Below are 23,030 nucleotides of genomic sequence, written 5' to 3' on the forward strand. Positions count from 1 at the left end.
ACAGTGTACATTAGTGGTTGATAGAATGAGAAATTATAAAATACTAATAGCTGAATTTCATTTCTAAATTTATCTAGGGTGTGGGCAAGGCATCAGAGTTTTGCACTTTCTTCAGATGACTCTAACGTTCACCTGTATAAAATTATAAAATAAATATATTCTTTGAATTCCTTTTTAGGCATAAAGATGTCATCATCAACCAAGGTAAATTAAATATCTTTTAAAAATACTCATTTTGCTTTTGTACATCAGTTGTAATTTTTTTAAACTGATAAGAATGTCATCTTATTTTCAATGAGTATATTTTATTAGCCCATGGTAGTAAAAGAGACATGTTTCTGTAGTTCCTTAAGAAAATGCTCGATTTTTTGGTAAGATACGTCATTTTTGTCTCCACAAGCAAAAATGTCAACCTGTGAAAAAAACAGCCAAGGTAAGAATAAGCCACATAGTTGGTTGCCTTCTAAATTAATGTTTCTTGACTCTTTTATCTGGCTTTTCATTTCTTTTACTATCTGACTTTCCTCTTTAAAAAGGAAATGTCATGGTAATTGGAACTAGTGAATCCAAGTGCTTTTTAAAGAAATCTGTCTTATTTCTGTCAGCTGTGAAGATTCAAGTTGATCAGTAAAAATAAATGTGGCTTTACACAAAAGAATAAAATGTTTTCTCCCTTTAAAAAAAGTTATACTTAGAAAAACCATTTAAAAGATGAGTAAATTTTAACTTGATTTCCTGTCTTGTCAGCTTCATTGCAAATAATCGCTCAAATCCTGACACAAGACTGAAAATATGATGAGTCTAGCAACCATTTCCTCTTAAATTTTTCTTTTATATTAATTATAATTGCTGGCTACTTGCTGTTGTTGGCTTGTTCTGACAAAAAAGGAGAGCAGACTTTTTGTAAATGTATATTTAATTTAACGGCCAAGTAGGTAAATTTCATAGTCAGTTTTACATTCCCCTTAGAGTGCCTGCAGGTTTAATTGAAGCGTGCTGTTCCAAGTGGAAGCATGTCTGTTCTGTGTGTGCTTTTCACAGGTCATTTGTATATGTCAGAATTATCTTCATTTTCTGGGCTATCAGCCAGCTAAATTGTGGTTAAAATATTTGTTAGACATTTAACTTCATTTCTGTGGATTTTTGCTTCCTTTGGTTCCAGTAAGAAGAGAAGTACTTATTTTTTGTTGTCTTTGGATCATTTGTTTGTACATAGAAATTGTAAAAGAGGTTCAATTTTGGTGGCGTTCTTCTCTATTAGGCTTTAACTTTCTCCCTGCATTATAGTTACTATATGAGTTATTAAACTAACAAATTGTATTAGATTAATAATTTAGCTACTTCAAGGAAAATGAAATTTTATCTACAAAGACATTCTTATTACATTATGTATTGAACATTTTTTCTTTAAATGGTGATTATATCACAGGGCTGTATGGCAAAAAGAGCAGGGTAGTGTTGCTCTGACTAGTGTTTGGCCCTGGCTCTTCTGTGTACTGCTAGGCCTAATGACAGTGTCCCTGAGTTTTTCAGTCTGAAAATAACAACTGTACATCTTACCTCACATGTCTGCTAGAAGGATGAACTAATACACATGAAAATACTTCAAAAATAGAAAAAACAGAAACTATAAATCTGTATTGCTATTAAATGTTTTGCTAAAGAGCTCAAATATAAGATTAATGTAAATGAGAAAGGACTGTTTGCCTTTTACTTGTGTTTCATGTGTTCTTTGGAGGGAAAAAGGAAATTAAGATTGATACATGAGAGTGGTTTATGTTGATGACACAATTTTCAAAATCAAGTGAGCAAGTAAGGCATTTGAAAAGGGGAGGATTTTGCTGTAGAGGAATCACTAAACAGTGATTAGCCAGTGCCTGCCAAGAAGGATGGAATGAAAAGCTGAGAAAGAATAAAGAAAAATAAGTTTGATTCTGTTACAGGAATTTTACCTTAAAGACATTGTCCCAGATGTTGAAAATTAATGTCAGACGTTGCTTGCTTTGAAATGTGAGTCTGTACCTTTGCTGGTATAATTACTGCATCCTGTCTGGAGAACAGTCTCTATCATTGGAGTGTGCCCGCCAGAGCTCTTTTCAATGTGTTATATAATTCAGGCCTGACAGTGATGAAGGCAGAGGCCATTGAAAGAAATAGATGGATTCTAGATTGTACTAGGATAGGTAGGATATGGAAGATTGAACAACTAGGTAAGCGACATCTGCTGAAAGAAGAAAATTTTGTGAAGTAGATAGGTGGAAAAGAACAGGGATGTAGGAATGTGGTTTTGCATAATTGCACTTTGTGTTGGCTTTCACATTTAACCGACATGTAGAGATGTATAGCAATCAACATAATAGAGATGTTTAAACATTTGAATTTTGGAATCCAGAGACTGATTTCATCATTGAATTAGCTATAGTGACCTTGGACAGGTTATTTTACCTTCCTGAGCTTTTGTTTTCTTGTGTATAATTGAGATAATAAGCCTTCAAAGAGATTTTTATAAAAATTAGAGAGTAGTAAAGTATTTTAACACAGTGCCTGGCACATAGAACAAAACAAATTTTTAAAAATGTGTCAGTAAAACCTTTGCACTCAAATAGAGAAAGATGAAAAGACAAGCTCTAGACAGAGGGTCTTCATGTGTTGTAGGTTATAAATCTATTTTTGAAATTTGGTATTTAATGTGTATGGTACCTTCACAGCACATTTTCCTATATTTTAGTTATTAATGCTAGTATCTATCTTTTTTGTAAAATCTTTTACATACATGATTTGTTAATTTCTCTAGCTCTTTTTTGACAATGACAACTGTGACTTGTTCCAAGCCACCTGCTTTGATTTGGGAAGAAGCCTGTTTACATTTGGTACATTTCGGTGAGTGGTAGTAGAGAAACTGCCCAAAAGGCCTGTGTCCTTCAGGCAGCACGGTGATGGGCACTTAGGCAGAAGGCAGGAAGTCACAGCTGAAAGCAGCAGGAAGTGGAATGGGATACACGCAGGGCAACGCTTGAGGCTGGGCGTGAGGGGAAGAGCAGACTGTGCCACCAAAAAGAGGCTCGTGCTAGCCTGCACCTTCGTCTGTGCCCTAAATCCGGAACCCTTTTTCATGACTCTTCTCTTCAGATCTGGCTCTGTTCTAGTCACAGCAGAGGTGAAACCCTCACACAAGTTAGAAGGTGGACTAAGTTTTCATGTAGGACATGTAACTGTGATTATGTATCTAGTACATCTAACATTGACCAACATTTATCCACTCTCCCTCGCTCCTAACCACTCCAGCCTCTACTCTGCTTCTGAGAGATCAACCCTTTTAGCTTCGCCATGTGAGTGAGATGATGTAGTAATTGTCTCTGTACCTGGGATCCATCCTTCCTCCCTTCCTCCCTTCCTCCCTTCCTCCCTTCCTTTCTTTCAGGGTCTCACTATGCTGTTCAGGCTGGTCTTGAACTTATTTTGTAGCCCAGGCTGGCCTCAAACTCGCAACAATCCTCCTGCCTCAGCCTCCTGAGTGCTGGAATTACAGGCGTGCGCCACCACACCCAGCAGTCTGGCATATTTCACTTAAACATAATGTCGTCCAGGTTCATCCACATTGTTGGAAATGACAGATCTTCCTTTTTTATGGCTTTAATATTCCCATGAGTATGAGAAAGAGAGGGAGAAAGAAAGAGTAGTATTGAGCTGAGTGTAATGGTTTAACAAGTTGTTTTTGTTTTGTTTTTGAGACAGGGAGTCCTCACTGTACAGTTTAGACTGACCTTGAACTTACTGTATATCCCAGGCTGACCTTCAACTTAACAGCAATCCTCCTGCCTCAGCCTCCTGAGTGCTGGGATTATAACAAGTATTATCGAATGCTTATTTTGTCAGGTCCTGTCTTTTACAGCCAGGGTTACAGCAGTTACAGTATCTGAACCATGTAGAACATATATTCTATATAATTGAAACAACATGGATGAAGTAGATAACAAGATAATACATCAGGAGATGATACATACTGGGAAAGAGTAAGGAGGATAGAGAACCGCCATTTTATAGAGAGTGGTTAGGAGGGCCTTTCTGATATCGTGAGCTGTCTGAAGGGAGTGAGGGGTGTGACAGTCTGGTAATCATAAATGGAGGAAGCTGAAAATACATAAGCCCTGAAGCAGGAGGGTTTTTTCGCTGGGTTAGGGAATAGAAAGTAGGTCACTGATCATAGGGGACATTGTTTTGTATTTCTTAGCTATTGCATTTGCAAATCACAAGTTTATTCCAAGCAATATAGGCTTCATTAGGCATCTCACTTAGAAAAAGGAAGTCAGGAAGGAAGAAAGGAAAGAAGGAAAAGGCAAAGTGGTACAGTGGAAAGAGCAGAAGTGTAGTAAACACAAGACATCTTTAGGGACAGAATAACCAGACTGAAGTTACGAGTATAGATTTGAAGGAGCCCAAAATTGTGTGTGTCAAAGGACATTAGAGAGAGAAACTTGGTTCATCTTGTGATGCTGACCGCCAAAGATGGCAGTTCTCTGTCCTCCTGTTCCTTCCCAGCGTTTATCACCTTCTGATTTATTATTTTGTTACCTGCTTCATCTGCGTTCTGTTTCAGTTACATCTCGTGATCTTGAGATGAACACAAGGTCTCCCTGTGTGAGGCCTTGAGCTTCAGTGCTCTCACACGCGATTAGGCTTAGATTAGGGATTGCTAAAGCCTTTTCAGTAACTTCCCTAACTTGCCTGTAGACCAGCTTCAAGGAACTCAACTTCAGGTGCTTTTGTTTATGTATTATATTTTCTGATTGCTGCGGGTAGGTTTGGCCATAAAACCGGTGACACCTGTATAAACTAAGCATTGTATCTGAAAGAACAGCTAAAATTTACCTGTATAAGGATAAATGATAGTAGTATTCCACTGACCCTGTGTTAGTGAGAAGGTTGTGTGGTTTGAAACAAACTAAAAAATCAAATTAAACTACAAAAAGTCTTTGCTTGTTACTGAATCCAAAACTTTGCGGTTCCAGAATTTAGCAAGGCAGGTGTTGTCTTTCTAATGTGCATAATTAGGAAAGACAGGAAAGAAAGTATCCTGCTTCCAAAAGATATATGTACTTTGTTCTAATGTTTAGATCCTGAGCCATTTTTACAGACTGCATCTGAACTTTATCTGGGTTTTCTATGTATTTTAAAAGGAGATCAAAAAAGGGAGACCTGTATTACTACAAAAAAAAAAAAAAAAAAAAACTCAATAATTAGTGTTTTTGGCTAATTTTAAAGCTTTCTAAGCAAAGATTTGGCACCCTAATATTATGACTGAGTAGCTTCTAGATTAAAATGTTTAAAAGCCATACTTTTATTTCATTGTTAGAAACTTGCCCACCGTCTAAGAATATATGTTCTGGACACCCTCTTTCTGTATATTCAGCCAAGAGAAAAAAAGTGCCACCTGCCTCCTCTGAACGTGGAGAATACTACTTTTCATAATAGAGACACAAATCTTAATGTATATTTATTATATTGTGGTTAAAGCCTTTTCACCTATATTTTACACAATAGGTATAATTATTTTAGTGCTAAACTAGAAGAAGTAATTAGCAAATTTTCTCTTCTTGAAGCATGCCGGTTAACTGAAATACGTCCTAGTTAGAAATCTGTCTTGTGCAGATGGGTGGCATTTAGACTGCATGTTGTACTGCTAGTTCTATAAATTGTTACTGCTTTTCCGAAACATTTTGAGAAGAATTCTAAAACTTGTGATTAGGTTTAGCAGGAAAGAGGTGTGACTGATCAGTGATATGTACCAAGATTGCTAGGAAGAGGCAGCATCTGCTGCATCTTTGATCTGTATTCACAGTCAGTTCTCAAAGGAGCTGTTTCACCCAAAGTGTTCTGTTACTTCCTTTAATAAATAGTGCTTTTAAACTTTTTTAAAATTAGGAAATATCTTTCTCTTTGTCAGATAATGCAAATAATATAAGCTCCTTTTACTGTACACTACTGACCACCAAAATTTATCACATTTTCACATTTTGCTTTTATTTGATTCAGGAATTTATTTTAAAGAAATGAAACATTAAAGTTGAAGCTGTTATAAATTCTACTTAATCAGAATTTCATATACAGGTATTTTTATTCTTCCTCCAGGGCCTCCTGATTCTTTTTCTATCATAGTTAATTGAGAAAGCAGAGGTGGGGGTGTTTTGATATATGAAGTTTCTTGTGTTGAATGTATTTTAAAAATTAAATCCATCTTGTTATACTCAGATAAAATGAAAAACCTTCTGATTTATTCACTACTTAAAATACTTGTTCCTGGGGATATAAATATGTAATGATATAAGAAAGTTGTCAAAATACAATCATTTTGCTTGCAGAGAAAGAATTTCGTAACAATATAGCAAGTCTTAGAAAGTCTTATGTGTCCAATATTTTTGGGTTAGGCTGCTTTCCTGTCTTTTCCCAAAGGTCTTTTTCAGGCAGTAAGAATAATCTAAAATACTAAAGGAGCTACTCAAGTAATTTCAATGATGATCAGCTAAAAACAGAAGAAAAATTAGAGGAAGTTTAAAGTCAGGAAAGGTTTACTTATTGCTAAGTTGGCTTATCAGTGTAAGAGTTATTAGCCAAGTGCACAAGACTGGTTATATTTCCAGTGCACGCTCATAAGGAGTCTTCTGTGTCCTCATTGTGCACCCATGTAATTAAGCATTCAAGAAAGTTTACCAGCCAATAAAACTCTACCTAAGAAAGAAAATTAAAGTAGGTCAAATTTTTTAAACCTAGGTTTTGTCCTGGTTAGTAAAACTAACTACATAGTGTTTAGCCAACACTAGGAATATGATTTTTAAAAAATCTACAAAATCAGAGAGTTAGATTACATTCTTCTAAATTCTTTTTTTAATCCTGAAGTCAGTGAATTTTGAGATATTTTTATACCTAAACAACTGAACAGAGATGAAATTTCGACTTTATGACAGTACAAATCATTTTCTCTGTCCAAAGTCCAAACATCTTAACACATTACATTTTTTCATACAACTTTGTAAACTTTGAGTTATTATTACAGAATAAATAGTTCATGAACTGGGACTTGCCATCTTTTGTTTTTAACGAAATCTTTTAAGAAAAGGTTTTAGCTGGGCATGGTGGCATATGCCTATAATCTCAGCACTTAGCAGGCTGAGGCAGGAGGATTGCCGCAAATTGGAGGCCAGCATGGAGTATATAATGACTTCAGGATCTAAAGCAAGACCACATCTCAAAAAAAAAGTGTTTTAGTCTTCCAAAAATGGTCTTTTTGTCATTTTCTACTATAAAATCAGAGCTAGTATTTCTCACATCTGGTTTATCTTTCAAACTCATGATTTTGGAGTAGAACTGGTGGTATCAGAGGAAAGGCTCAAACTAAGTAAAGGTTCATTCATGTTCTTTTTGCAAGGCTTTGGTAGCATCACACTCGTCTACGTTTTAGTTAAATATAAAGCTAAAATTTCTGTTTGGGGAAGGCACCTTAGTTCTAAAGATTGTAAAATATAAATAAAAATGAATTCTTAGAAACTTTTGGGGAGAAAGGTGCTTCAAAATGTAAGCATTCTAGAATTACCAAAGGCTTTCTAGACCTAATCGTACCCATTGCACAAATAATTACAAATATAGCCCAAATCCTTAAAGTTCTACTGTTGTTTTTGAAAAGTTTTCTCTTTCCTTCTTAAATTCTGAAGTCCAGAAATGAAATAGGCTGTGGAAAAAAAAGCACTAGAGGAACTGGTCTTGGAAATAGAATGTGCCCAGTGCCATCTTCCTTCTGCACTCTGACTGAATTTTTCTTTTCAGTTTGTTACAATCTGTGAAAGAGTAATACACATTGATAAGCATCTTTTAATATAAAAGTTTTAATCAGTTACTTGTATATGAGCACGAATTATTTGAATACTCCTTTGCTCAGAACATTTGAGATAACATTTCTAAAAGGATGGGAGTTTGGACTAGAGAATAGGATGATTTTGCAGTTTAGAGCAATAAGCAGAAGAGACTAAATTAGAAGCACAAAACTTGACGAGACTGAAAGGAAGGCTTTAGAAGGTGTGGGCAAGAAGAATGCAGTAAGGAGAGTGAGGCATAAAATATTGGCTCAACATTCACTGTTCCCGGGGATAATAGAGGAGAAACCATTTTCTTCTGTGGTATGACCTGGTTTCTAGCTGTTGGGACCCAGAACTCATGCCAGGACTATTTGGGTTATAAGTAAGCTACGCTGTAAATCACTGGGCTTCTCCAAACTAGCCTGAGGATTTCACAACTGTCCAAACAGCTCTGTCCATTAGAAGGACAAAGTATAGCATAAATGTCATTTAAATTTTTCTACTAGCCAAAATTTAGAAAGTAAAAGAACAAAATAGAGATTGAGTTAGATAAATTTAATACAGATGGCCAAAATATTATCATTTTGATGGTCTTTATACTATTAAAGCATTACTAAAAAGATATTTTTACTCTTTCTTTGTATGAGGTCTTCAAAATCTGGTGTGCATTTCACACTCCCAGGGTATCTCAGTTCAGTTACCACATCGCTGGTTTTCAGTAACCAGTGGCTATCATTTTGGGCAGTGCAGGTCTACAAGACAGTTTTATAGTGAAATGTTTCTAAAGTCCTAAATAATGAAGAAAATTTTGGAACCCAAACTAAAAATTTATTTAACTGTCCTACGTTGGCTTCCCCTTTTTTGAAGAGAGGTTGGACTAGGTAAACTCTTAAGTTTTCTTTCATTTTCATCATTACATGTGTCTAGAGAAATGAACTAGTAGATTTTAAAATCAACACTACCCCATAGAATTTTTTTGTAATTATGAACTACTTTATCACTGATCAGATTAAATTCAGGATATTTATTTTGAACATAAACGCTAGTAAGTACTAAAACTGAGATTCAAAACAAGGTCTGTAAGACAGAGCTTATGTTCTCCTCACTTCCTCTCAATCTTAGAAATGTTTAACATGTCACGGAAAGAGATAAGAGTAATGACATTTAAACAGCAGCTTCATTATTGAATATAATAGCCCTTTACTAGTTACTGTCATGAGGTAGGTAGTTTAATGATTTATTTCCCTCGTCATTTTTCTGAGCCACAACACTTTGTATTAATATTATTAATCTCAAATTTTACCTTGACTAATCTCTTGGTCATCCTTTTCCTTTGAACTTCCTGGCAGTTTACAGTTAGCACAGTCAGAAAGTACTTTTGGAGTAATACAAACATCCTGGCTCTAAGTCCTTTGACTATAAGATTAAGAAGCCTCAGTTGTCAAGAAATAATTTGTAATGAGAAAGACAATGGCTGTGTGTTTTTACCTAATGCCACAATAAAGACTGTCTTCTAAAAGAGGAGGTTGTGAACTGGTGACCTGTGTGCAGTATGCAGGCCAAAAGATATGTTTTCACACTACTTTCCCTGTTTTGTCAAAGGAGTAAATATTATTATAAAATTGGGAGATTTTACAATAAATTATAGATCTTCAGTTTTTCTTGAAAAATGAAAAGATAGCTGGACATGGTGGCACATGCCTATAACTGCAGCTACTCGGGAAGATGAGACAAGAGTGTCTTGAGTTTGAGGCCAACCTGGGCAATTTATTTAGCAAGATGTGGTCACAGAATAAAAAAAATGAAATAAAGGGCTCAAGTGCAGCTTGAGAGTGCAGCTCAAGTGGTGAAGCTCTTGCCTAGAATATACAAGACCCCGGGTTCAACCCCCAGTACAAAGGAAAGGGGTGGTCTGTAAACTGGACCCACTTCCCTTATGGAATTGACGAGTTGCTGCTTTCCTGAGATAGTACATGAAGTATGTCCTTCCTCCTACCCTCAGCTCACACCTCCGATCAGAGATCCTGGGGGAAATCTCAAAGAAACTTCAAAAAAGTATAATCTTTAAAAAAAAAAAAAAAAAAAACAACTGGAAAGGAAATTATGTAACAAATCAGCACCTATAAGAGAGTAAACTTGGAGTAAAAGACGGACATACAGATAAGAACGATTGCAGAAGGAAAGTATTTGCAGCTAGCAATCATTTAGTTGCCATCAAAGGCCAGCTATGCTAAAAATCATCAGGAAGCAGAGCCCACTCTTTAGATTCAGAGGTAATAAAGACATCCATCACGCGGCATGCAGACCATAGTGTAGGAGGTCTTAGCCTGCTCTTAGATCAAACCCTGAGGCTGAGCCCACTGTAATAATAAAAATAGCTTGAACTTCTCACCCATAACAAGCATAACTTTTTAATCTGACTCTTTAAGAAGTACTTGTAGACATTCAGCAAATAATTTCTCTTTTCTTCTATGCTTTGCCTTACATAAATTACTGAATTGTGAATTACTAGATGATGCATTCTTCTTTTCAGCTCAGGTCATTGTTAGAAATTTTAGGAGTATGTTGGCCTCTGGTTGCTGATCACATTTTCAGTCTGATTCACTCCTGTTTTCATGTGTCAGACAAGTTGGCAAGACACTTCCTATGCCTTTGTACTCAGTCCCGTTCTTTCTCTTTTAGGGTCTTTTTTAACCATCAGCATTTACATAATCAATCTGTATCCTGTCATTGGAATGCTAGGGGCAGGAATGAATGGGTTGTGTTTCTTTTAACTTTTAAAGGAATAAGAAACGCATTTGTTTGAGAACTGTCTTTTGTATGCTATGTATAATACTGGTTTTATTCTAGAGTTTTAAAAAATAGTTTTAGACTATTGAAGATCTTATTGAATGATTGGTGGTTTATATAAATAAAAAATGTCTTAGAACCTGTGCTGCTAACAAGATAACTTTTTTAGGGCTGCGGGTTTAGTGCAGTGGTAGAATGCTTGTCTACCATATATGAAGCCTTGGAGTCTATTCCCAGGATGGCAAGAGAAAAAAATGCTAGCACTACCTTTTTCTATATTTTTTTCCTAGCACAACCTTGAAAATGTCAGTGTATTGGATTGAATTTGATTGTGTAGAGTGGACACAAGATTAATTATAGACACAGATGTGAAGGGAGAGAAGTCAGCCCTCTTTGCCTCCTTCCTGTATAACCTACCACTTAGTCCCTCCTCATTCTGACTTTTGAAAGTGTTGGCGTCCTTTCCTAGTGCTATATTCTGAGATCAAGTTTTTGGCTTTTAATGTGGTAAGAACACTTAAACATGAGATGTGCAGTACTTCTTAACAGACATTTTAAGTGTATGATACATTATTTTTAACTGTAGTTGTATGAGATTTATTTTGCTTGACTGAGACTTTATACCTGTCGGTTCAGAATTTTATTTCCCTCTTCCCTTAGTCCCTGGTAACCAGCATTTAACTCCAGTTCTATGAGTTTGACTATTTAGATACTTCATATAAGTAGAATCCTGCAGTATCTTTTTGTGACTAGCTTATTTCAGTTAGCAAAATGTCTTTAGGATTCATCAATATTGTTATATGTTGTGAAATTTCCTGCTTTTTAAAGGCCAAATTATGTTCCGTTATGTGTATGTATCACATTTTCTTTGTCCATTCTTCTGTCAGTTGACAATTAGTTATTTCCTTATGTTGGCTACAGTGCTGCTGTGAACATGAGAGTGTGACTATCTCTTAAAGATTCTGATTTTATAAGTAATAGAGGAGAGATGACAGAAGCTAGGAAGTAAGCTTTTAGAGGTTGGGGAGCGGATGAGGGGGCTAATGGAGAGGAAAATAATCAAAATATGTTATATGTGTGAAAAGTATACCAAGATGATCTCATTATTCTATATTACTAATGCACATCAATTAAAAGAGATTCTGATTTTTTGGAAAGTACCCAGTAGTGTGGGATTGCTAGATGATATGGTAGTTCTATTTTTTTTTTTTTTTTTTTTTTGAAGAACTTCCATCCTGTTTTCCATAGTGACAACACCATTTTGCATTCCTCCCAGCAGTGTGCAAGAGTTGAAGTTTCTCCAGATCCTTAGCAACACTTGTTTTTTGCTTTTCTGATAATCACTATTCTGACAGGTGTGAAATGATACTTCGTTGTGGTTTTGATTTGCACTTCCCTGGTGTTGAACTGATGTTGAACATTTTTACAGCTACCTTTTGGCCATTTTAATGTATTCTTTGTAAAAATACATATCCAAGTACTTAACCCATTGCAAAATCAGTTACCAGTTTTAACTGTTGAGTTGTAGGCATTCCTTATGTATGGAAGATTAACCCTTTCCTAGAGACATAGTTTGGAAATACTTTCTGCTATTCTCTAGGTTACCTTTTTACTGTATTGATTGTTTCTTTTGCTGTGTGGAAGCTTTTTAGTTTGTGAGGTGATATTTTTATATGCTGATCATAAAAACACATAAACATCTATAGGTTGAGCAAGTAATGTGGTAAGCATGCTTGTTGTCTGTTGAAGTAATTTACTCTGTCAACAGTTACAGAGACTTACATCACCAGATTATTTTATTTTGAATTTTTTTACTTCTACCTTTCTGGCCTTCTTGAAAAAAATGTGTCAGTTTTGATCAATTATATTTTAATTACAAAAATTATTATTTATAATTAAGGAAAATGCCAGTGATTTGTTTTTCCCCCCTCCAATGTTTGGACTAGGTCTTTACCAGTATCACTTTGTTCACTATGTGCTGTGTAATACATAACAAAAACAACCACATATAATGAGCATGAAACTTTGAAGTAGCTATTTTGTCTTGTTTTTATTTTATCACATTAATGATGGACTTTTCTACTGTATAGAAAATGTATGTGACCTAATTTTTGTCTTGTGTTCCAACAGAAGGAGACTATATTAAAATGTTTATGCGAGGTCGGCCAATTACAATGTTCATTCCTTCTGATGTTGACAACTATGATGACATCAGAACGGAACTGCCTCCCGAGAAGCTCAAACTGGAGTGGGTGTATCCTTTTCCACCGTGATAGCACATTTACTGGCTTTATCTCTAGTTTAAGAAAAATTAGCTTCCCTAATCTATTAAGTTGTCCTTATATCCAAAAGTAAATATAATGAACATAATAACCACTTGGGAAATTAAAAAGGAAACATCATTGCTAATTCTTCCACATATTGTGTGTATTTTGCTATTAGTAATTTAAAGCCATAAATTAATTCAGACAGCGGAAGCAGTATTCCATCAGTTTGCAGCAGGTACTGGTGATGTGGTAGAAAAGGCATGAACTAGAATTGCAGCACTTGTATTTGAGGTGGTTTGGTTTGGTTTGGTTTTTTGAGACGTTCTTGCTATGTATTCAGCATGGCCTTGAACTCATTATGTAGCCCAGGCTGGCTTTGAACGTGGGACAGTCCTCCTGCCTGAGCTTCCCAAGTGCTGAGATTACAGGAGTGCGCCACCACGCCCCGCTCATGTTTGAGTTCTGACTCTGCCACTTACTCTGTGAACTTTGATTTTCTTCATTGATGAAAGGGTGAATTATCCCTTCCTCACGAGGCTGTGGTAAGAATTTAATAAGAAAACATTGGGTAAGCATTTTGCAACCTGTGGAACTATGTATGGTGTGAAACATTTTATTAACAGAGTAAATGAACAAGGTTGATTTTATTCCAAAATTCTCTACCAGTTGTTTTCTTTAAAATGACAGTTTAAAACAGAGCTTTCCTCCTTTTACTAGAAATCCTCACATCTCTTAGCACCTCTGAGAAACTCGGTAACCAGAAAAGAGCTAATATGAACTTCGCTCTGTGTTTCCATTCTCCTACACCTCCCCTTGAAAGCCCTCAAATTCTTTTTGTTACAACTACTTTTTTGACAGATTCTCTGCTTACCGTACTTTGCCTGACTACCCCATACTCATCATTTTAGGTTCTGCATAAATGTTACTTTTTCGCATGATCCTTCTTTTGCTCCCTCCTGTGTCTCTGTGTATAATAGATCTTCCATTTATGTTTTCTCCTGACATCCCCTAATTTTTCTTTCCATGTTTATAATTTTATATTTGTTGATTATTTTTGTTTCCCAGATTAAGTTCCAAAGACACAGGCCCCATGTTTGCTTTGTTTAAAACTATGTTTAGCAGAGCATGGTAACACATACCTGTCACACAGCACTCAGGAGGCTGAGGCAGGAAGATAAGTTCAAGGCCATGCTGGACTACACAGCAAGACACTTCCCATTTATATTTTTATTTTTATTTTTTAAAGAACTGTGTTCAGCATTGTGTCTGATACATCTAGGAACTCAGTACATTATAGTAAATGACTCAGATTGTGCAAAAATAATGGCAGAGTGTGACTTTTCTAGTTGTAGTCCAGTCTTCTTTTTATTTTACCTTCTTGATTCCCTAAACTCCCTTGAACACATTGTTAGTTCAGTACCTTACATTTTGTATTTTTAGAAGCCTTGACTCTTTATCTTTTAAGATACGGTTATCGAGGGAAGGACTGTCGAGCTAACGTTTACCTTCTTCCCACGGGGGAGATAGTTTATTTCATTGCATCAGTAGTAGTACTATTTAATTATGAAGAAAGAACGCAGCGACATTACTTGGGTCATACAGACTGTGTGAAATGGTTGGTATCATTTAACATTTGTCACTTTTGTTCTTTGTGCCGTCATTGCGTATTTTTTTGAATTTGGGTAGTATTAAAAATTTCTTGGAAAGCTCAGAATGTAAACATATTATGGGTATTATGTAAATACATTTTGAAAAGAAGAAAAATGTTGAGATAGTAAAGGTTAGAAACAGCTTATCTTTCAGTCGCAGACTAAGGAGGTTGTAGTGTAGGTTACCATGCAGTTATAAAGGAGAATGAGAAAATACTGTACACATTAATATGGAAAGGCCCCTAAAATACACTTCTAAGTACAACTGTTAAAGAGCAGGAGAATGTGCATATGTTCTACCACTTTATAGCTTTTGATATTTAAACCCTGCAGATGTACTGCCTACTGAATCCGTAAATTTTATTTGAAAATTTGAGAGATGTAATTAAATGTCACGATGTTACTGTGTTTGATTTTTAGTTACTGTTAATGTAGTTGATTGGAATACATAATATAAACTACACAAGAAAGAGAATTAAACATTCATAAATTGTAGTGTCCTTAGTAATCAAAGAAGTGAAAACAAGATATACACTTTACACAAAACAAATTATTGAAACATTTTAAAAAATGAAACTTGATACAGGGAAGCCATGGAAACTTGGGGAACATTTTTTATCATTAAAATTTAAATTCACACTAGGGGCTGGGGATTTAGCTCAGCGGCACAGCACCTGCCTGGCAAGCGCAAGGTCATGAGTTCGATTTCCGGTACCGTGCGGGGGGCGGGGGACAAAAAAAACAAAAATTTAAATTCACACTGTTCTTCTAGGGCCAGGGATATAGCTCAGCAGTACAAGCGCCTGCCTGGCAAGCGCAAGGACCTGAGCTCAATTCCTGGTAACCAAAAAAAAAAAAAAAAAAAAAAAACACTATTCTTCTAACAATAATAAGCAGTATGTATGAAGAAACAAAAACCTTAGGTTTCAGTTGAGTCTATGCCCTGCTTACAAGATAAAAAGATTCTAGATATGAACAAGAGGACATTTTTGTAAACATTTTGCTAAATCAATTGTATGTGTACGAGAATCAATTTAAGTACCTTTGTTAACACTGTTTTCCACTTTTAATTAAAAATTCTTTTTCCCAAATAAGACTTTAAAGAGTTTAAAGAACTAAGTAAAAGGTTGATGTTGTTATATTTAAAGATGTTTACTACTTTTTATTTTTGTAGAAAAGTAAAAATGGTCTCAAAGATAACAGAATTGTGGAGTCAGTAATGCGTATAAAGATTATGCACCAAAATTTTAAAATGTTTATATTTTAACAGATTAAAATTGCACCATGCAGTACTGCCTCTTTCATACATCTGTGTAAATACGTATGCCTGTGTACCTAGACTAGAAAGGAAGGTGAACAAATGAAAATAGTTTCATTTGTTACCATGCCAAGCTGTGGATAATGTTCTAATAATTTGTGCAGCTTAGCAAAAATGTATACTTGAAAACTTAGAAATCTTTGGATAATTGATGTTTATTTTTCTAAAGAAAAAATAGGTCAGAGTGAGTTTTATGGCTAAAAATTGTTTGGAAAAAAATGTTGATACAAGGGTACATTTCTGCTATTTCTTATTTCCTGTATTTTTAAAATTATTGTTAATACTGCCTTTTAGCCTTGCTATACATCCTGACAAAATTAGGATCGCAACTGGACAGATAGCTGGAGTGGATAAAGATGGAAGGGTGAGCAGCACAGTTTTATGCATTCTATGTGTAGTGATGTCACTGTTAGACTAGAATTGTGATTTTCTATCCACCACTTACAATTCTTTTGAAATTTAGCTACTGAAGAGTTTCTAGTATAAGCAGGGAAAAAAGTATATGAGAATGTACGAATGTTTCAAAAGACAAAAGAGAATCGCATTACTAAAATACTTCCCTAAATAATAGGTATTCTCCCTATTATAAACTACTTATAAAAATGAGAGAACCAGTATATGCTTGTTAGATTTTTTTCTTGATGCAGAATCTTACCACTGTTTGTTAGAGGTACTGCAGTGAACCTTAATTGAAAGGACCCCTTGATTTTATATATAAGGAGAAGAGATATCACTAAAAGCATTTGTTAAATTGGTTTATATAACAGATCTCTTATTTCTAAGATCAACAGTGAATACTGATGACTGCTTAGCTTGTGTGTGACTATGCTCATGACACTCTCTGGGTTCAGTTTCTTTAAAGAAAAAGGAGTAGCTGGGATAGGTTTATAATGGATAGCTTTGAAGATTTTTCCAGTTCCATATATTCAAGAACTGTTTACTTTAGCAACTTATTGGACAGTAATTTAAGTTACTATTTTCTCAGGAATTAATGTAATACTCATAGCAAAATATCCAACCCACTTCAACTTACAAGTTTGAGACCAGCCTAGGCAATATAGCAATACCCCATCTCAAAACAAAAGAAAAAAACACAAAGTATTCAGAGCAAATTTGCCTGGATTAGAATTCTGACCCTCCCCTTTAATAGCTATAATTAAATCAACTTAGTCAAATCTCTGTTTCAGTTTCCACATTTATGAAATGGTTATTATAGTACTGCCTGTGGCTCATAAAAGTATGAGGATTAAATGATTCGATAATATACATGTGTGACATACATAAAGAAGTATGTGAATAGCAAATACTCAATTTACTATTATTATGATTCTTGGTTATTTCCTTATATTCATAGTATGAGAAAAAAGATCCTATTCAGGATTTGGGGGGGGATTGTCTAAATCTGGTAGTTAACTTCTTACTAAATGTTTATCTATCCCTATTACTTTTTAAAGATGACAGGTAGTTCCCTATGGTAGCGGTATAATGTATTTGCATCCATCTGGATACCAGTTATTCCCACTACCTTATGTTTTTGCAGCCTCTGCAACCCCATGTCAGAGTGTGGGATTCTGTGAGTCTCTCCACACTGCAGATTATTGGACTTGGAACTTTTGAGCGTGGAGTGGGATGCCTGGATTTTTCAAAAGCAGTAAGTAATAATTTTTAAAGAAGCAAGCCAGCTGATCAAAGAAGCAGAAAAGAAGTTAATCTGTGTTCTGTGTGCGTGCATTGATAAACAAATATTAGTTGTTGTTAATGTTAACTGTTGCTAAATGGTTAGCATTGTACCCTGGGTGCTAAATTTGGTTTAGATGGGATTAAGATATTAAACTTAGGCTTAGTTTTGTTCTGTCCTGAGACAGGATTCCAGTGTAGTAGGAGGAAATGGCTGGAGGATTATGTACAAATCATAGTACATAGTGAAATAACCAATATAATAGGGTTTAACTTCAGTTTGAATTATAGATGTAGTTTATTAAAATTCAGACATTAAAAAAATTAGCTTTTCTTGGTGCCATATTGAAATAATGGAAACAAACCTTTGTATTCCCTAAAACCACGAATTATCTTGATTCTGAACTGATGTCTGTGGGTAAAATTTTGTCTAGCAATCTCATCTAAACTTTGAAGTTTTATTTTAGGAGAAAAATAGAGTAAATCCAGGTGTTGTTCATTTAAGCATTTTATATTTTGTGTGCAGTTATTGTCATGAAGTATTCAAGAGATATTTTAGGATATGTGTTTTTAAATTTCAAATATAAACCCTAGATTTTATTAGGCCTCATTTATGCTTCAGAATGTATTTATGTGTTCATAGTATCTCTTTAGTTCTTAGCTGTCAGCAGCTATATTCTGAATTACGGGAGTTTTTGTAGGACATAGAAGAAGGGACAAATAAATTTGAGTGAATATAGGAATTTTGCTAGATTAAAAACACTGTGAAGGGTCCAACAAAGAATTAGGAAAAAAAAAGAATTTTACAAAAGAAATGACAGAAACTGTTTTTACCACTTTCTCTCTTTCTCTGTAGTAGAGACTATTTTCATGTTATTGGTGCCATTGCTAACAGTACTGAGATATCATGGGTTGCATGGACTCTGACTTTTCCTAATACAGGAGGTCATTCCAATGCTAGCTAAGAGACATAAGCTCTGCTCTTCCTCAGTACCTCTCTCACCACAGATGATACTAGAAAAATATGTTCAGTATCACCCATAGTTTATAGTTATTTCTTAAACTGAGAGTATTAAATTATGTGAATGAAAATAGTTCAAGAAAAATAGAAAAAGGTTCAGTTCTGTATTTATCATATTCATGTTATTCTGTGCCAGATATTACAAAACCTGAAATTAGTAAACCTTAAAATACCCATTAATTTTACCTTATCCCAGCAAATTACTATCAGGAGAAAACTTATAAAATTATGCATATTTTGAGCCCTGTACGGCAGTGCATTCCTATAATCCCTGTACTTGGGAGGCTGAGACAGGAAGAACACTGGGCTACATAGTGAGTTCAAGGCCAGCCTGAGCTACACAGCAAAACCCTGTCTCAAAGAAAAAAAGTTACACATATTTCTTCCAACTTACATCGTGGGTAATAGCAAGAAGGAATCAAAAGATGCTGAGGGACTAGGATATCTTCAAAAATAATTAATTGCTAGTGCTAATAAAAGTAACTGTATGGCAAGTGGAAATCAACCCAGAGGGGGGAGAAATTAAAAATAGAAAAAAATGTTTTAAAGAATTGGTACAGAATATTTCTGAAGAAAAGGTGGCATTAGTAACCAGCATGTTCCTCACGTTTCAAAGAACAGTGAGCTTACGAGAATTTGGATTACCTTATTATTGCCGCTTTTAGTAACAAGGGGTTCCTTCCTTTAGAAGCCAGCCTTAAATAGTAATTGATTAATTAATTAAAATAAAAGCCAGTGTTACATAACCAGGAATTATAAATGCCTTTCGTCCCTTTTCTCTAGGACTCAGGAGTTCATTTGTGTGTTATTGATGATTCCAACGAGCATATGCTTACTGTGTGGGACTGGCAGAAAAAGTCAAAAGGAGCAGAAATAAAGGTAAATCAAAATCATTTTAATGGACTGTTAGCTTTTACAGTACTTTTGATGCTTATTGCTATCTGGAGCTATGTTCTGTGCAGACCCTTAAGTTGCAGTAGTTAAACCCACTGACTGAACTCATCAAGTTTATGATTTATCAAGAAATTTAAAGTAGTTTCAGATAATATCAAAGTGGAAAATCTCAAAATTAAGGCTGAACTTGGCTGCTGTTTCTTTCATAAATTTTAATTTCATTCAGTCTTTAAAGGCTTAGAAATTTAGGGAAAAATTAATTCCAGCCTTAAGAATATGGCTAACCAGGAGGCTGAGGCAAAGGAGGATGGCAAGTTCAAACCCAGACTGGGCAGTTTACCAACTTAGCTAGACCTTATCTTGGGCTTGGTATGCTGCCCAGCACAAAGACTGTAGATCCCCTCTTCAGTCACACATACAGAAAATGGCGACATAACTGACGGGGCTGTACGGTAGTAACATTTTTGGTTTAAATTATGTTTGTAGGGTTACTATAGAAAATGGTATAGCATTTATAATTGCTGCAGAATAATATTGATCCTTCCTTGTGAATCAGGCTAAAACTTATAAGAGAATGTAAGTTAAGTGTTGCAGTTGCATTATATGGGTCAGAAATTACCTTCTCCCTCAGAGAGTTAGAATGGCTTTCAGAGTTAGAATGGCTTTGAAAAGCATGTGACATTTTTGATCTGCCATTAAATAGCAATACATTTTTCAGCCCTTATCCTTTAGCAGTTTAGTTTTGCATAGGCGTCAGTCATTTAAAAAATGGTCAAAAAAGAAGTTCTTACATTTTCATGTGTCAAGTTAACATTTTTAAAGGTGTAGACTTAACTTGAATATAAGCTATCCAAAAATACGATTTTAAAAACAGAAGTGAAAGCATAGACTGTCTGCTAGTTACCATCATTCAGAAAATTTAATACTGACATGTAGAGAAATTGTGCCAAAGAGTTAACTATATGAATTTGGATCTTTTGTAGTAAGACCTAAGAGGTAAAGTTGCAGGTGTTTCTCTCCTGGCAACTCCTCGATCCCCTTTCCAGGACGTAGTTTGCGTGGCTCAGAGTTCTACTCCATATCCTCCATGATAACATTACTATCCATCAGCTGAGTCCCACATCAGTTATCTCCAGCCCACCCTCACAGCTTTAAACCCTATTTCCAGTTGCCTGCTGCCTCTCTTTATGTAGATGCCTTCTACCGTAAGTCAGAAGTGACCTGTTCATGTCGTGATCACCTCCCGTAGCCTCACAGACACTGACACACTGTTCTTCCTAACTGCCCAGAGAGAAACGCAGCACCGTCCACGACTCCTTTCCCTTGGTACTCACACTCGTGTTCTAAAACTGCCTCCCAGATGTCCACATTATAACACTTTCCAGTACAGGGGACTGCAAAACTGAAGCTGACTTAATCAAAATAGACAATTTACTGATTCCTGTTTGGAGAGGAAGAGAAAGCGATAAGTAAAGACCAGTGTCTTTTGCCTTAGGAATGATTTGGTTCAGGAGCTACATCACTGACCAGTGTCTCATCTTAGTTTCTCCCAGTCTGTTGACCTTTTTTTTCCGTTCTACGCTAAATAGGCTCTGTCCTTGCTTAAGTCATAAATATTTGGGAAACATAGGTAACTTTATAGTTTGTTTCTTTAACATTAAATAAGACAATTTCAGTGCCTTAGTGGCAGAAATTAAAGAAGGTCTAATAACTGGAGGGATACTGCATCAGCGTAGAGAGAATACGATGTTGTAAAGATGTCCCTTCCCTGAATATTGATCTGCATGATCAACATAGTCAGAAACCCCTGCATTTGATTTTTTTTCTTTCTTTCAGGAGGAGGCATGGGGCGTGAGGTAGGAGTGTGGGAGGAGGTGGATGGGCTACATGAGTTGTTATAGAAGTGATACACAGAATATGTTTGGGATTACAATGTGTTCAAGATTATCATGAGGAAAAAGAATAAACATAGATGACTTAAACTGAGAGACCAGTATCTGTTAATGTCATAGAGATGCTGGTACAGGACAGATGAACAGATCAGTGGAGGAGAACAGAGAAGCTGGAAATGGAGTATATAAATCAGTCTTTTGATTTGTGGCAAAAGTGGTGTTGCAGTGGGCAAAGACTAAGGTTTTTAATTAATAGTGCTGCATTAATTAAATACCCATTAGAAGAAAAGTTACCTTGAATCTCACAGCATTTACAAAAACCAGGTTTAGATGGATTATGGATCTGAGATTGAAAGATAAAAATGTGAAACTTGTAGAAGAAAAATAAGACGATACCTTCATAAGCAGATTTCTTAAACATCACATGTAAAATACTAACTATAAATGGGAAATGATTTACATTAAGAACAATATGTTTCTAATAAAACACTACTGTTTAGAATATATAAAGAACTTCTATACTTTAGTAAGAAAAAGTCTACTTTTTTAAACAAAGTACTTCACAAAATAGGGAATCCATATAATTAATAAACATATAAAAGATATTTGGCCTTAGGCACCAATATCAAGAAAATTCAAATTAAGTCCACAGTGGGCTACAGTTGTGCCTCTGCTGGAGTATCTTACATGAGAAAGATAAAAATGCCTAAGTTGGTAAGGCGGTAGGGTAACTGGAATTGGCATACACTGCTGCTGGGCATGTAAGTTGGTACAGGCATTTGGGGAAACCCTTTGGCATTATCTGCTTAAGTTGAATGTGTGCATATTTGCTGACCCATCTTGTTCCTCTTCTGGGTATAAACCCAACAGAAATCTATACATGTTTACAAAAAGACAAATAGCAGTACTATTTAGGATACCCCTCACCCCCAAAAAACAGAACAGTTTTCGTGACAGATGGCTGTAATCCCAGCTACTGGGAAGGTTGAGGCAGAAAGATTTCAAATTCAAGGCCAGCTCGGGCAGCTTAACAAAACCCTGTCTCCAAAAAAAAAATTTTTTTAAGGGCTGGCTGGGTAGATAGCGCATTTGCCTAGATCGCATGAGGTCTTGATTTCAACCTAGTGGGAAGGGGAGACTATCCTAATGTCAGTCAGTAGAAGAGTGGATAAAACAATAATGTGATCTTTTGCACAAAGGAATACTACACAGCAATTGGAGTGAATAAATGACATGTGCGTGTACCTGTGTCTCACAAATGTCATGTTGAAAAAACAAGCCAGTCATGAAGGACAACTTTGCTTATGATTCCATTAAATAAACCAGCAAAGCTCCATGTTGACAGAATTCATGATAATGGTTACTTGAGTGGAGGGAGGGATGGTAACTGGCCCAGGAGACCTGTATTGTTTTTGGCCTCTTAGCAATGCTCTGTTAGTTCTGTTTCCGGCCTTAAGAAAGTGTATGTTGCTCTGGCATTTTGGTAGTTTTAATGTGCTTTTCCTGAATATGCAAGAAATTAAAATAATCTAAAGCTTTTAGGGGGCAGGGTTTCGCTGTGTAGTTCAGGCTGGCCTCAAACTTGCAGCCATTTTCCCTCCTCAGCTTCCAGAGCGCTGGGATTATAGACATGCTCTCTCACATAAACCTGTAATTCATATCAATGTCTTCTAAG

General features: G+C 35.6%; 1 protein-coding gene across 3 annotated transcripts in view; it reads left to right on the forward strand.

The window, feature by feature from the left end:
- Eml4 (echinoderm microtubule associated protein like 4) overlaps nucleotides 1–23,030 on the forward strand; it is an 81,961-nt gene that overhangs the window by 25,945 nt on the left and 32,986 nt on the right. For all 3 annotated transcript variants that reach the window (XR_001235328.1, XM_013517609.1, XM_013517610.1), the window contains 6 exons: nucleotides 179–204; nucleotides 12,768–12,891; nucleotides 14,370–14,519; nucleotides 16,166–16,235; nucleotides 17,412–17,522; nucleotides 19,353–19,448. Coding sequence is in view for 2 of the 3 variants with exons in the window: in XM_013517609.1 (XP_013373063.1) it covers nucleotides 179–204; nucleotides 12,768–12,891; nucleotides 14,370–14,519; nucleotides 16,166–16,235; nucleotides 17,412–17,522; nucleotides 19,353–19,448 (577 nt within the window). In the remaining variant the exon portion in view is untranslated. The remainder of the gene's footprint in view (nucleotides 1–178; nucleotides 205–12,767; nucleotides 12,892–14,369; nucleotides 14,520–16,165; nucleotides 16,236–17,411; nucleotides 17,523–19,352; nucleotides 19,449–23,030) is intronic.

This window comes from Chinchilla lanigera, unplaced genomic scaffold (assembly GCF_000276665.1).
Source record: "Chinchilla lanigera isolate Chin_1 unplaced genomic scaffold, ChiLan1.0 scaffold00040, whole genome shotgun sequence".
Lineage (NCBI taxonomy): Eukaryota > Metazoa > Chordata > Mammalia > Rodentia > Chinchillidae > Chinchilla > Chinchilla lanigera.